This window comes from Phascolarctos cinereus, unplaced genomic scaffold (genome assembly GCF_003287225.1).
Source record: "Phascolarctos cinereus isolate Bilbo 61053 unplaced genomic scaffold, phaCin_HiC Scaffold_726;HRSCAF=1367, whole genome shotgun sequence".
Lineage (NCBI taxonomy): Eukaryota > Metazoa > Chordata > Mammalia > Diprotodontia > Phascolarctidae > Phascolarctos > Phascolarctos cinereus.
Window position 1 is genome coordinate 33,685,079 of NW_027556098.1, and position 15,923 is coordinate 33,701,001.

At 34.6% G+C, this 15,923-nt stretch overlaps 1 protein-coding gene across 5 annotated transcripts in view; it reads left to right on the forward strand.

The window, feature by feature from the left end:
* TMEM131 (transmembrane protein 131) overlaps nucleotides 1-15,923 on the forward strand; it is a 249,718-nt gene that overhangs the window by 182,913 nt on the left and 50,882 nt on the right. For all 5 annotated transcript variants that reach the window (XM_078146325.1, XM_078146323.1, XM_078146324.1 and 2 more), the window contains 5 exons: nucleotides 4,428-4,508; nucleotides 5,506-5,656; nucleotides 5,745-5,801; nucleotides 6,653-6,714; nucleotides 15,799-15,907. In XM_078146325.1, coding sequence (XP_078002451.1) covers nucleotides 4,428-4,508; nucleotides 5,506-5,656; nucleotides 5,745-5,801; nucleotides 6,653-6,714; nucleotides 15,799-15,907 — 460 coding nt within the window. The remainder of the gene's footprint in view (nucleotides 1-4,427; nucleotides 4,509-5,505; nucleotides 5,657-5,744; nucleotides 5,802-6,652; nucleotides 6,715-15,798; nucleotides 15,908-15,923) is intronic.

The following is a 15,923-nucleotide window of genomic DNA, read 5'->3' on the forward strand; positions in this document are numbered from 1 at the left end:
TTCTAGTGAAAAGGTCATTTCTTGCAGAGAAAATAGAAACCATTAGAATTGAGCAGCTGTCCTTTTTCTCTGTTATAGTCAGATGTAATCGTCCCATCCAACCAAAGCAAGGATGCTATCCCATCTTTGATCTTCCTTATCTCTTCTCACCAGCATCAGTTCATTCTCAGTTTTAGCATTCTTAACACTTTTTATTGGATCATGCTCTTATAGTCATCTTCTATAATCTGCTATAAGCTACTTCCATCTTCTTTACATACAGTTTTTAAATCTTAAATTGGTTGATGAGTTCCCAATACATTCACATTGGTATTTTCAGACAAATCTCATAGTTTCATTTGCTTTAGAATTTCATCCTTGTACATCTTTCATTCTTTCTGAGCTCACTTCCCTTGTAATATTTTACTCTATGGGATCCTGGCTTTCCTCTGAACCATGTGAAATCTGCTTTCCTAATAATCTGGGATACCCATCACATTCTTAAGGAGAGAGTAGTCCATTCTCCATGAGGTTCCTCTCACTCCCATCAAAGCAACAAGTTCTCCTCCCTATTAGTGAGAGGAATGTTGGTTCCTCTACTGTTTAGAAGGATGAAATTATCACTAAGGCAAGTCAAAAAGTTGTCAAATGTTTCCCTTTTGGAAAAGAGAAGGCACTATAACAGATGTCTGGACAATTGAAGTTCCTCATCACTACTTTATCACTTCACCAATTAGAGGGGAAAAGATGAGAAAAAGACATTGCTTGTAATTACAGCAACAGCTGCAAACTACTATTGACTGAGAAGATGGAAAATGAATTGAAGTAAAGATCCTGACCATTTCTTAGAGTAAGTTAAACATGTTTTAAATGGTCACCATAATGATAAGAGCAAATAGGCCCAGAAATCACTTCAGTCAGCAAACATTTAATTTCCTTGCTAACCAAAGAAACATGGTAGCACAGTTTAACATAAATCTCATTTGCAAAATTCTACCCAGTAAGACAACATGATTGCAAATGATACTGCTTCACAAAACACAGAAAAGGAGAACTGAGAGGAAAACAAGCCTTCAGAAAGCTTGGCATGAGACCAAGTCAAGCTAAATCATCTTGAGAACATTTGTAGATAACACTGAAGGGGCAACAAATGGAAACCAAAAGAAAACCAAATTACTAGCATCCAAAAAATGAGAAGGTAAATTCACACCCAATGAAGATGAAATAAAAGTAACTATTAGGAGCTATTTTGCCCAGCTATATACCAGTAAAACTGATGATCTAAATGAGATGGATGAATCTTCTCAAAAATATAAATTACCCAGATTAACAGAACGTGAAATAGAGTATTTAAATAGTCCTATCATAGAAAATGAAATTGAGCAAGCCATCAATGAACTCTATAAAAAAAAAAAAAAAGAAGCCCCAGGATCAGATGGATTTATGAGGGAATTCTACCGAACGTTTAAAGAATAATTAATTCCAATACTATACAAACTTGTTTAAAATAGCTAAAGGAGAAGTCCTTCTAAATTCCTTCTATGACACAAATATGGTCTTTATACCTAAACCAAGGAGAGTCAAAACAGAAAAAGAGGACTACAGACCAATTTCCCTAATGAATATCAGTACAAAAGCGAAAATTCTAGGAAGGAGATTGCAACAATGCATTACAAAAATCATACGCTATGACAAGGCTGGATTTTTATCAGAAATGCAGGGTTGGTTTGATATTTTTTTTAAAAAACTAAGTATAATTGACCATATTAACACAGCAAAAGCAAGGAAAAAATCCGATGATTATTTTAATAGATGCAGAAAAAAGCTAATAAAAGATAACACCCACTCCTTAAGAAGAAAAAAAAACACAACTCTAGAAAGCACAGGAATAATAAGAGCTTTCCTTAAAATGATAAGTTGTATCTGTCTAAAACCAAAAGCAAGCATTTTCTGTAATGAAGGTACACTAAAAGCCTTTCCAGTAAGATCAGGGGTGAAGCATGGATGGTCGTTATTACCATCAGCATTCAATGTTGTATTTGATATGCTAGCTGTAACAATAAGACGAGAAGAAGAAATTGACAGAATAAGCAAAGATAATGAGGAAAGAAACCCATCAGTCTTAGCACATGATATGATTTACCTAGAGAACTGTAAAGAGTCAGCTGAAAAACTAGTCAAAACAATCGACTTTGTTGCTGAGGTTGTTGCAGAAAGTTTCAGGATATTAAATAAATTCACACAAATTTCATTATTTGTGTATGTTACCAACAAAACCTAGCATGAAGAGATAGAGAAATTCCATTTAAAATCAACATAGACAGTAAAAAGTATTTGAGAGTCTGCTTGCCAAGATACACTCAAGAAGTGAATGAACACAATTATAAAACAATTCACACATAAAAAGACAAATCTAAATAATTTGAAAAATATTATTTGCTCATAGGCAGGCCTAGCCAATATAAGAAAAATGTCAATACCACCTAAATTAATGTACTTATTCAGTGACATACCAATCAAACCAACAAAATTCTTTTATTGAGCTAGGAAAAAATCATAATAAAATTTATCTGTAGCAATAAATGGTCAAGAATATCAAGGAAATTAATGAAGAAGGGAAGAAGGACAAGCAGTACCACATTGCATACTACATTACAAAACTACAGTTGTCAAAACAATTTAGTATGGGGTAAGATAGAGTGGTGGATCAATAAAACAAATTAGATAAACTATATACAGAAGCAAATGAGAACAGTAACCTCATCTTTGATAAACTCAAAGAGCCCAGCAATTGAGGCAGAACTCATTATTTGACTAAAACTGTTAGGAAAACCAGAAAATATTCTGACAGAAACGAAGCATAAACCAACTTTCATACCATATGTCAAGACAAGTTCAAAATAGGTAAATAATTTAGTCTTAAAGCGTGATATAGTACGCAGATTAGTGGAGTATGGAAGAAATTACATGCAGATCAATGGGTAGATGAAAAGTTAAAGCCACATGAGAGAGGTTCATAGGAGCTAAATGGATAATTTTGATTACCAAAAATTAAAAAGATTTGCACAAACAAAAACAGTTCAGCTAAAATTAGAAGAAAAGCAGAAGGGGGGGCACCTTTGTAGCATTTTTCTCTTATCAGAGGTCTTGTTCCTAAGATACATTGGGAACTGAGTCAGATTTAATAACTGGTCAAAGATATGAATTGGTATTTTTCAAAGGAAGAAATCCAAGCTGTAAACAGCCATATGAAAAACAGTACCTAAGTCATTAATAATTAGAGAAACGCAAATTAATACAACTCTGAGGTACTACCTCATACCTATCAGACTAAGATAAAAAAAAAAAAGGAAATGATGAATCCTGAAAGGGACATGGGTAAAAAGGTAGTCCAATGCACTGTTGGTGAACTGTAAACAAATCTAACCATTCTGGAAACTAATTTAGAACTCTGCCCAAAAAGCTGCTAAACTATACATATCTTTTCATCCAATAACCCAAAGAGATCGAAGAAAGAGTAAAAGGACTCCTATGTATAAAAATATTCAAAGCAGAGGTCTGTCTGTGTGTGTGTTAACCAAGAATTGGATACTGAAGAAGTGCCTATCAGTTGGGTTATGGCTGAACAAGTTGTGGTGTATGAATGTGATGGAATACTATGTGCTGTAAAAAATGATGAAGGGTGTGGTTTCAGAAAAAAACTGGGAAGATTTGTATGAAATGACACAGAGTGAAGTGAGCAGAACCAGAAGAACAATTTATTCAATAATACCTATCTTATAAAATAATCAGGTTTGAAAGACTTAGTAACTGAACAACACGATGACCAATCACAGTTCCAACAGCCCCTGACAAAACCATTCTGTCCATGTACATATAAAGAACTGATGGACTCAGAATACTAATTGAAGCACAATTTCATTTTTCTGTCTTTTTCTGGAACATGGCCGATGAGGAAATTTGCTTTGCTTGACTCTACATATTTGTAATGGATTCTTTTTTTTCTTGCTTTCTGAATGGGTAGGAGAGGGGGAGAGGGAAAGAAAAGAACTTGGAACTGAAAATAAAATGAAACATGACAAAAAAAATAAAGTTATAACCAGGAAAAAATACTTTTGACCCACTAAAGCATTTCATTTCTTATTGATTTTTATATGCTTAACATCCCATGAATACCAAAGTTGTCTGCAAATAAATTTTGTTCATTCTAATTCTGATAACATTGGGATACATGTTCCTAGGCTTATTTTAAATTATGATACTTTGAGTATCAAGAATACAGTGCTTTTTACATAGTTGTGATAGTTTTAACTTAATAACTATCTATCTTTTACTGAATTTTTGTCTGATCTCAATATAATTAGTGTATCAGACTTATTTTTCTTTTCTTACAAATCTCTTCTACTGAAGGTGAATGTAATTGAGGATTTCATTTCCTTTTCTCATAGGTTGTAGAAATGTATTCAAGTGGTGGTGATCTCCACCTAGAGCTTCCAACAGGTCAGCAAGGGGGTACTAGAAAATTATGGGTAAGTAACAGTGAACTTTACTCCCAGGTGTTATCTGATTAAACTAGTTTTGTTTTGTGTGTTTGTTTTCTCCTCTTATTAAATGTGAGAGAGATCTAGAAAGTCATTTAAGGACTAATGATACCTAACTAAAAATGTATGGCTGATTTTTACTTTGGATGAGAGTTGAAAGGCATCTCAGAGGTCTTCAGACCCCTGATTCAGAACCTCTAGGGACAGAACTTTGTTTGTAGAAGCTGCTGAGGGTTCTAATCAGCTTGAATGAAGGGCCAGAAACCCTAGTTTAAATGTAAATACACTGGGCAAGGGATACTGTAATATACTGGTCAGGTACAGGTACAGACCTCTGAACTGTAACAGAATGGTATATGCTGGAGAAATGCTGGCAGCCTCAGCTTGCCTCAATAAAGTGCTGAAGGACTTTATTACATCTTACCTTCTAAAAATTGTTGTTGAAAGTAATATTCCTTGAAAAAAGTAGGCTAAATGCAGGGTTAATTTTATCATATGAAGAGAGAGCCGTGGACTGGTGGGAAGTCTCTGTCTCTTTCTGTGCTACTGTTTCTGGCATTGTCTCTTGACTCTGTCTTCTTCTTTCCTCCTTCTTTCCCTCCCTCCCCCTTCTCTCTACTCCTCTCTACTCTGTCCCCCCATTCCCTTCCCTCTTTCCTTGTGCTCTTTCTCTCTCAATTCTGTTTTTCATCCCCCAAACCCAGGATGCTGCTCGTATAATGTTATATAATGTTTCAAGCCTCTATTGTACTAAAAGCTCCAAATCTGAATTTAAATACCTAAATGCTAACATACTAAGGAACAATTGATTTTATAGATATTATTACCTTGTGATTTTTATGATTATTTTGCCACTAATTATATACTTTAGGGCCATTTAGTTTCTTTGCCTTGATGACTTTATAATATTAAATATTATCAATTACCAGTGCCTTTTAGGACTTTGCTGTTTTATGTTTACATTAGCATGTGCTTGTCATATTAGGAAATCCCACCATATGAAACAAAGGGAGTGATGAGAGCCAGTTTTTCATCTAGAGAAGCAGACAATCACACAGCCTTCATTAGAATAAAAACCAATGCTTCAGACAGCACAGAATTTATCATTCTTCCTGTTGAAGTTGAAGTTACCACAGGTTTGTAGAAAACTGTAGTAATTTCTGGGTTTTAAATATATATTGCTTTTACAAAATAAATACAATCATTCTCTTTCTTTTCCCCAAGCTCCTGGAATTTATTCCTCAACTGAAATGTTAGATTTTGGTACACTGCGGACACAAGGTAAAGCATAATTTTTCACGGGTACTATTCAGTATAGCCCTGTATAATGCAGAGTGGCTACAGCAGTGAATTTTTAATGGTGCTACATTTTAATGAACCATGCAGCAGAATCTTACTTTCCTAACTTCTGAGGGACTCAAAACAATTGATAGTTGGTGTTTTTCGAGGGGAGAGGGTCAGAAGGGGCTGGGGTCCTGGATTTTTTAGTGACAAGATATTTTAACTGCCATACCACTTCTGTCTTAGGTACACAATTATTATTAACTTTGCTAAGTGGAAAAAAAAGTAAGGCCACGAAGCAGTCTGAGCAAAGCTATATGTATTTCTTAACTAAGGAAGAAAATTGTCTTTTTTTAATTCAGTGTCTGTTTTGATAGCCATATCTAAAGAATAATTTAAAAGAAAAAAATTTTTTTAAGTTCTAGATTTAAAGAATGTTCAAATCTACAAAGTATTCCTTTGTTGTACGTATTGGCCAGTATTGCCCCTCTTACATTACGTATTATAATTTAGTTGTTCAGGAATGAAGAGTTGATTTTTTGGTTAGATCTATTGCTATTCTTTATCTATAATTATTAACCTTCAGCATTGTACTGTACTAAAGAGTTGACAGTAATCTCTAATCTTACTGACAAGAACATTTGTAGAATATGATGCCCTTGTGTATAAAAGATGATTTTGGAAGAGCTGACTATTTAGGACTCATCTTTTAAATATAAATATGCTTTATTAGAACAGAATCCATTTGGTGTTTCTTAATAAGGTCCTTATTATAATTACAACATATCTCAACCATGACTTTATCATATACTTGTTAAAAATACAGTGTTTTTTTCCCATTGTTTTTATAGATATGCCAAAAGTTTTAAACCTTCATTTACTAAATTCAGGAACAAAAGATGTACCAATAACAGTAAGTTTTAGTTTTCTTTTTAGTAGTATACAATAACTTTAATAAAAAAAAAAGTAATAGAATGAATCCATTGAGTATAAGCTCTTAGAGGACAATTACTATATTATATGTATATGTGTATATGTATGTTTTTGTGTATGTATGTATTCCTATCACCTAGTGCAGTACTTTGCACATAGTAGGGACTTAATGTTTGGTTGATTTTCAACCTTTTCCTATCAGCAAGTTGATAACTTAGCAACAGGCATTTTATAGAATTTCATAGTTGTAAAGAACTTCAGAGGCCATGTAATTAAATCCATACCTGGAAAAGAACCAGTAGTAGTCGTTGTTGTTGTAGTAAAATAATAATAATAATAATAATAATAATAATAATAATAATAAAAAACCTTACATAGCCCTCTAAAGTTTATAAAACTCCCTACATCCCTTATCTCATTTGACTCTCATAACAGCACTGAGAAGTAAGTACCATATGTACTCTATAGATCACCCTAACCCCAATTATACCTAACTTGACAAATCGTCATACAGACTTTCAGATCTCTAGTGAAGAACATTACCACTTGAGACCGCCCATCCTGGTTTTGAATAAACTTAATTATTAGAAATTTTTTCTTTAAATCAAGTCTAAGTTTTTCTCCTTGCAACTTCATCTCATTGTTCCTTCATCTGCCCTCTCCAGACAAACAAAACGAGTTTTAATACCCCTTCCAACAACCCTTAAAATACTTGGGAGATGACTCTCATGGCTTCCTAAGTCTTCTTCTCTCAAGACCAAACATAACCCATTCTTTAAGCAATCCTTATATGTAATGATCTTGAAGCCCTTCACCATCCTGTATGCTTTCCAGCTTATCAATGCCCTTTTTGAGTATTCCCATAACTGAACACAATACTCCATGTGTGGTCTTAGGCTAGAGTTCTTAAACTATTATTATCTCCTTATTGGTTGGAGCTGCGTGTCTCTTAATGGAACATAAGGTCACAGTAGATGTCTTAGCTGCCATATCACACTGGTGGCTAGTATTGATTTTAGCCCACTATAATACCCAGAACTTTTTCAGACTTATCTGTGCACACCTACCTAATATTGTATTTGCAAAACTGACTTTTTAAATCTAAAAATCACTCTACATATTTTTCTCTGTTGAATTTTATCTTATTAAATTGAGCCCTATGATCTGCCTGTGAAGATCTTTTTGCATCTTTACTGTCTTCTTATGCAGTGTGTTAGCTATCCTTCCCTATTATGTGTCATCTGCAAATATGATAAGCATGCTATCTTTGTGTCTATTCAAGTCATTGACAAAAAATACCAAATAATACAAGGATAAAGTCCCCATGAAACACCAGTGGACTCTGCCTTTCAGACTGACAGCAAGCCATTTCATGATTACTTTTTGTATGCAACCATTCAGCCTCTTCAGGATCTTAACTATATTCTTGTCTTATATATGACTCTTTCTGTTTGCCACTGGAATAGCATCAGAGGTATTATTAATTGTTTTGATAAAATCTAGACAAACTATATCCATTGCATTCACCTAATTTAGTAATATAGTAACCCTATCAAGAAAGGAAATAACGTTTGTCTGGCATAGCTTATTCTTAATAAAGTCATGCTAGCTCTTTGTCAACCCTTCTTTTTTAAAGTGTTCACTCTCCACATATAAACTGTAGAATTTTGCGAGGAATCCAATAAAAGCTCATTGGCCTGACTCCAGTTTTCTTCCCTTTTTTGAAAATCAGGCCATATGTCTTTCTCTAATCTTAAAATATTTCTACCATGCTCTGTAGTCTTTTTAAAAGTCTATTATTTTTACTTTTTTCAACTACCAAGTATGTTTTTAACTAAATTCTCCTTCCACTATTCCTTCTATTGAGTAAACTTTTTTTTTAAACCATGCAAAACAGTTCTTTAATACGTAAGTACAGATTATAGCAAACAAACCTCCTACATATTAGCCATGTCTGAAAAAGTATGTCTTTTTCTATATTTCAAATTCATCACTTCTCTGTCAGTAGATGAGTGGCTTGCTTCATCTTCATTCTTGTGGACTTCTGGCTTATAATTGTGTCAATTGTAGTTCTAAAGTCTTTCAGAGTTGTTTTTCTCTATAATGTTGTCATTGTTCTTATAGTTCTGCTAGCTTACATCAATTCATAAAGCTCAATTTCTTTATTTCATCATTTCTTGTTGCACAGTAATATTCCATTACATTCAAGTAGCACATTTTTTTTAGCCTTCCCCCAATTAGAGGACATGCCTTTAATTTCTAATTTTTGGATACCACGAAAAGATCTTCTATTAATGTTTTTGTCCAGATCCTTTTCTTTTTTCTTCATTTCCCTTGAGGTATAAACCTAGCAGTGGCATAGCTAAGTGAAAGGATTTGCCCACTTTGGTAACTTTCTGGGTCTGATTCCATATTGCTTTCCAGATTGGCTGGACTAATTCACAACTTTTCCAGTAGCGTCCTAGTGGACCTGTTTTCCCACAGTCCCATCTAACATTTGGCTTTAAACTCGTTTGTGATCTTTGCCAGTCAAATAGGTGTGAATAGAACCTAAAAGTTGCTTTCATTTACATTTCTCTGATTATTAATGATTTAAAGGCAGCTAATATGCACAATGGATTGACCCAAGGGCCTGAAATTAGATAGACCTGAGCTCAGATATGGCCTGAAGACACTAAGTAGCTGTGTGACCTTGGGCAAACTACTTAACTAATGTTTGCCTCAATTTCCTCAGTTGCAAAATGGACATAATAATAGCTTCTACCTCCCAGCATTGTTGTGAGGGTTAAATGAGATAATATTTGTATAAGTGCTCAGCACAGTGCCTGACATGTACATAGTAAGCCCAATATAAACATTAGCTGTTATTGAAGCACCTTATATGATTGCCAGTCACTTTGAAAACTTCCTATTCCTATCATTTGACCATTTTTCTTTTGGGGACCATTTTTTGGGAAATGACTGTTAGTTTTATTTATTTTATGTTATATTATTTGTTATATTATTTTATACATATTTATATTCATATATTTATTAATATATTTTAATATAATATACACGATATAATTTATTAGCATATCGATGTTTATTTATTAATATTTATGTGTATTATTTATATCATATCATATTAATATATTATTATATTATTTATTTTATATTATATTTGTTTATTTTATTTATTTGAATCAGTTCCTTGTATAGCTTGGAAATGATACCTTTATCAGAGAAATTTATTACAAAGAATTTTTTCCCAGTTTTCTAATTTTGGCTATTAGATTTATTTGTGTAAAACTTTTGAATTTTATGTAATCAAAATTGTCCATTTATCCTCTGTGATACTATCATTTGTTTAATCATGAACTTTTCCTGAAAACATCTATAGGTCTAAGTGGTAATTTCTTCCTTGCTCTTTGCAATTGTTTATGATATGACCTTTTATAACCGTGTGCATATGTGTGTGTATAAATACACACACACACACACACATACACACACACATATACATAATTATCTTTTTGGAGTTATCTTGCTATATGATATGAGGTGTTGGTCTAAACCCAATTTCTGGCAGACCACTGACCAGTTTTACCAGTAGTTTTTGTCATATAGTAAGTCCTTCCCCCAATAACTGGTCAGGGGGATAGGTGGTAGCTGAATTTTTCAAACACTGTGCTACTATGCACCTTATCTATTCCACTAATCAACTTCTTGACTTCTTAACCAATACCAAGTCATTTTAGTAATTACTGTTTTCTAGCATAGCTTGAGATCTAGAACTGATAAATTCTCTTTTTCCCCACTTTTTTTTTCATTATTATACTTGAGATTCTTGACCTTTCTTCTTTTTGTGAGTTTTGTTATTTTTTCTGGTTCTACAAAATATTCTTTTGGGAGTTGCACATAACACTGAATAAGTAAATTAATTTAGGGAGTGTTTTTATTATTATTATACTAACTCTGTCTACCCATGAGCGAATAATGTTTTCCCAATCATTTAAGTGTATTTTTATTTCTTTAAAGAGTCTTTTATAGTTGGATTAATATAGTCCCTGAGAGAATCTTGGTAGACACTCCCAGATATTTTATACCTTGTACAGTCGTTTTGTAAATAATTTCTTTCTTGCTTATATTGCTGGGTTTTGTTGGGTATCGCAAAAGTTTCAAAATTCGAAATAAATACAGAAGCTATGAAATATTTGGGAATGTATCTACCAAGATTTACTCAGGGATTATATAAATCTAACTATAAAACATTCTTTGCAGAAAAGATGACAGAATTAAATTGAAGAAAGATTGAATTGCTCATCAGAAAATCAAACCAGTATAATTTTTTTTGTAATTGGTGAGGCAGTGGGAGTTAAATGCCTTGCCCAGCATCATGCAGCTAGTGAATGTTATATGTCTGAGGCCAGATTTGAACTCAGGTCCTCTTGACTCCAGGGCTGGTGCTCTATCCACTGTGCCACCTAGTTGCCTCAAACCAGGATAATTATAACTTAAAACTGCACTAAGACTTTTGGAACACTCTGTATAAGAATGCTGATGACTTATATGGATTTATCTTATATCTGACAATAGATCAACAATCGCAGCCTTCTATTATGGGAAGATGTAGTTCATCTGAGCCAACTGATTTGAACTTAGTAAGAGCAACTAGGTCTTACTCATGACTTTATGTATCCTGGCTATCAAATCTCTGTTAGCCATATTTGTTACAGCCTCTCCAGTCCAAAAGTCATTATCCCTGCTAAGAAAAACAAAAGTAAAATAAGAATTCTGAAGTCCTTCTCTTTTATCATATGTATACATATATCCCAACCCATATTTTCATCCCATCCATGCCCACCATAGATCCTATTTAATCACTTGTCCTAATTAATATTTAATATCCCTTCTTCGATCTTTCTCTTTTCCCCACTATAGCTACAGCTTTCCTTTTTTTAATCTTTAGTTTGGGTTTTATATGTGTGTTAAGTTTTGGGGTGTTTTATTTTGTGGTTGTTTTTTGTTGGGTGTGGTGTTTCCATGGAGGGGGGGCGTTGTTATTTTTTGTTGTTGTTTTTGTCACCTTCTGCTCATTATGAACTTGATCACTCCAGGAAGGACTTTTAGAGGACTGGACTGCACTTTGCAGTCATACTCTGTTCCCTTCATCTTCTGGACCTGACATCCAAGTGGGTTAGTGAGGTCCCTGTATATCCACCTTTTTCCTACTTACTGAAGTTGTTGTTCCTCTTTGTCTATTCAGAATTTCTTGAGAGCTTCCCATCTGTCCAAGGCTGATTTTCCTAATACATAATAATTATTCCTAATAATTATTATCTTTATTTTTCTATAGCACTTTAAGGTTTGGAAAATTCTTTGTATATGTTGTCATTTGAACCTCACAACAACCCTGTGAGGTAGGTGCTAACATTATCATCATCATCATTATTATTATTATTACTACTATCCCCATTTTACAGATGAGGAAACTGAGGCTGAGGTAGGTTAAGTGACTTAACTCAGTTACATTAATTGTCTGAGCCAGGACCTGTTCTTTATCAGAATCCTTTAAAAGTTGCTCATCTAAAATTTAGGATTTATGTCACTCTTCCCTTCTTTCCTTTCCTCTCACAAACTGTCTATCTAATTCAGAGGTCCCCAAACTTGTTTGGCCTACTGCCCCCTTTTAAAAAACAAAATTACTCAGCGCCCCCCTGAAAATCTACTTTTTTTAACCCGTTAGTGGTTTGTTTTTCTTAATTTGCATCATTCTTTAAAATATATTTTTAAATGAAACATCTTAAATTTAATAATTTATTGTAAATTTGTTAGTTTTTTCCTGGGTTGAAATTCTGATGGACACAATATCGCATCTGGTATCGTGTCATATGGTAAAGAAGTCATTACAGGGCATCTAGGTGGCGCAGTGGGTAGAGCACCAGACCTGGATTCAGGAGGACCTGAGTTCAAATCCGGCCTCAGACGCATAACACTTACTAGCTGTGTGACCCTGGGCAAGTCACTTAACCCCATTGCCTAGCCAAAAAAAGAAAAGAAAAGAAGTCATTATAAGCACATATTCCTGCCATCGCACTCTAGACTTACCAACGATGCGTGACACCCTCACCTGCCAAAACTTGCTTGTTAAGACCTGTCGGCAGACTTGATCACTGATTGGTTATAACTTGCATTTTGTGTGTTTATTTGGAAAGAAATGTTATCACTGTGACTTCAACTCTGTTATACAACAGGTGAAACATGCATGAACAGTTTTTCAAAATTTCTTCTCTTTTTTCCTTATACTTCCACTGCCCCCTTATTTTTATTCAGTGCCCCTCAATTGCACCCGAGTCTACTACCGCTCCCCTCAATTGTTCATCACTCCCTAGGGGATGGTATCGTCCAGTTTGGGAACCTATGAATTCTAATTGCACTCTCTTTCTGACCGCTGAGGATGATAGAGTTCTGAGATGAGACATGTGTCATCTCCCATATAAGAATAAAAATACTTTAATTTTGTTTAGTCCCATAGGATTGTTTGCTCATGTTTATCTCTTTGTGTTTCTCTTGACTACTTTGTTTTTACTTACAGAGTATACTTTTCTACTTAGCTCTGATCTTTTCATGAGGAAATGTGATTTTTCATTAAAGGTCCATTTTTTTCCCCCTGTAGGTCTATACTCAGTTTTTCTGGGTATTATTTTTGGCTATGAGCCTTTACCTTCTGGAATATCATATTCCAAGTTTTTTTGTTTGGTACATACTAAGTCATGTTTGATCCTGACTGCAGCTCTTCATTACTTGAATTCTTTTTTCTGGCCTTCTTATGATATGTTTTTGATATGGAAGTGCTAGATTTTGGCTTTTTTATTGCTGGGAGTTTTCCTTTTCCTTTTTTGTTGTTTTTGTTTTTCTTTTCAGGAGATGATCAGTGGATTCTTTCTATTTCTATTTTGCCCTCTAGTTCTAAGAGGTCTTGGCAGTTTTCTTCTATGATTGTCTTGAAATATATCTGCACTTTTTTTTCCTTTGGTTGTAGCATTCAAGTAGTCTAATGATTCTTAAAATTTTTCTCCTCAATCTTTTTTCCAGGTCATTTGTTTTACCTTATATTTTCTTATGTTTTTTCAGTATTTTCAGTTTGTTTTATCTTGTCTCCTAGAGTCATTGGCTTCTATTTAGTCTATTCTAATTTTGGGGGACTTTGTTGCTTAGGCAGGGTTTTGTGCCTCTTATGCCATGCTGTTAATTCCCTTTTCAATTCTTTCTTCCATAGCTCTCACTTATTTTTCATTTATTCTTATTTCATTTATAAAACAGTTGTTATCTCTTTTGTAAACTCATTAAAAGTTCTTTCAGGAATTCTAGTTGTATTTGTGCTCATGCTGTGTTTTTCTTTGAGCCTTTGCTTGTAGTTGTTTTAGTCATTCTTTTCTTCTGGGTTTCTGTCTTTGGCATCTCTGTCACCGTAATAACTTTCTGTGGTGGGATTCATTATTTTTTGTTCATTCTACCGGCTTCTTTCCTAGGCAGATACTGTTGCTGCTTTCTTGGGTTATTGTGCACAGTATTATTCAAGGATCTCAGGGACAGTTCAGGATGGGGACCAGTAAGTTTTCAGAGCAAAGTCTGATCACTGTCCCTCTTGAGTCTGAACTCTGCAAGTTCTTGATATGGGTTTGCATCTAGTTAGTAGTAGACCGTGGCTGGACTTAACCACTATCATTCATCAGTTGGAAAGCTGTGTTGGTTCAGAGTGGCAGAACTGTAGGTTTCCATTTGATCTGGGTTTGCTGCCCTGGTTATTCCTTTACAAATTTTGGACTGTTAGAAACTGAAACTGAGATCCTGGGTCCAAGCCACCCCACTGCTACTTGCTTCTGAGCTTGTTTCTCTCCCAGTACACTGCCTAGGGCCTGCTACTGCCCCTCACCCCACAACACTACCTGTGAGCATAGATTTTGTACTCATTTTGCACTGGATCTCTGACCCACAGCTGGATAGTAGGCAACACAGCTGCCAGTTGGCAAATATTTCCATCAAGATGCCCAGGTATGGGTCTGGGACCTCCTCTTGCCCTAGTATGCAGCCTCTCTCTATAGTGGAGGGTTCTATACTTGTCATACTCCTAGTCAGACTCCTTCCCTGTTGTTTACAGACCTTACTGTCTTCTATACTGACTTGGGCTGGAAACATGACTGACTGTGAGGAGTGATCAGGATTTGGTCTGGTGCATTTTCTATGTCTGTCTGGAGGAGTTTGTGGGCAAGCTGGCTGCTGTTTCTTACTACTCTGTCTTCTTGGCCACTCCTCTCAAAGCTATGGAAGAATTTTTAAAGTAATGCATAGATTTTCAGTCTATGAATAGATTATAACTGGAAGGAGACTTACCTATCACCTAGACCAAACCAGTGTTCAGAGAAGTGGAATTATTGGCTAGAGTTTGCAGAGTTGTAATTCAAACCCACTTCTTTGACTTCTTGTCCACTGTATAAAATTTTGAGTGATGAAGTGGCATCAAACATGGTGATGCCTATGCTTTTTTTTTTTTGCGTAGGCAGTGGGTAAGTGACTTGCCCAGGGTCACACAGCTAGTAAATATCAAGTGTCTGAGGCCAGATTTGAACTCAGGTCCTCCTGACTCCAAGACTGGAGCTTTATCCACTGTGCCACCTAGCTGCCCCTTTTCAATTGTTTGTTTCATTTAAAAGAAAGAGCCCAATCACATTATTCCTATTAATTATTTTTTTGTTAAGAATGGATTAAGCATTGGTTTGGAAAATACCTGTGTGATGTTTATGTAGTCTGTTATTCAGATCATCATTTGCCCTTTAAAGTTCATTAATGATTTCTGCTCTACCATCTGTCATGCCTTTTCAAAAAAAAATTTAATTTCATTTTAGAAAGATGTTTAAATGATAATTAATTTGAAGTGATTTTTTTTAAACTATACCATTTGAGCTGTTCTTTACAATTTTTTTTCCTGCTCCAGTTTACCAGTCTTTAGAGCAAAGCTTACAAAAACAACCTAACCCGTTAATCCAAAAGAATGCTAATTAATTTTGGTTTCTGTTTGCAGAGTATTCGACCCACACCACAAAATGAAGCTATAACTGTGAACTTTAAGCCAATCACATTGAAAGCTTCAGAAAGTAAATACACCAAAGTTGCAAGTATTAGTTTCGATGGTAAGTATTCAGCTTT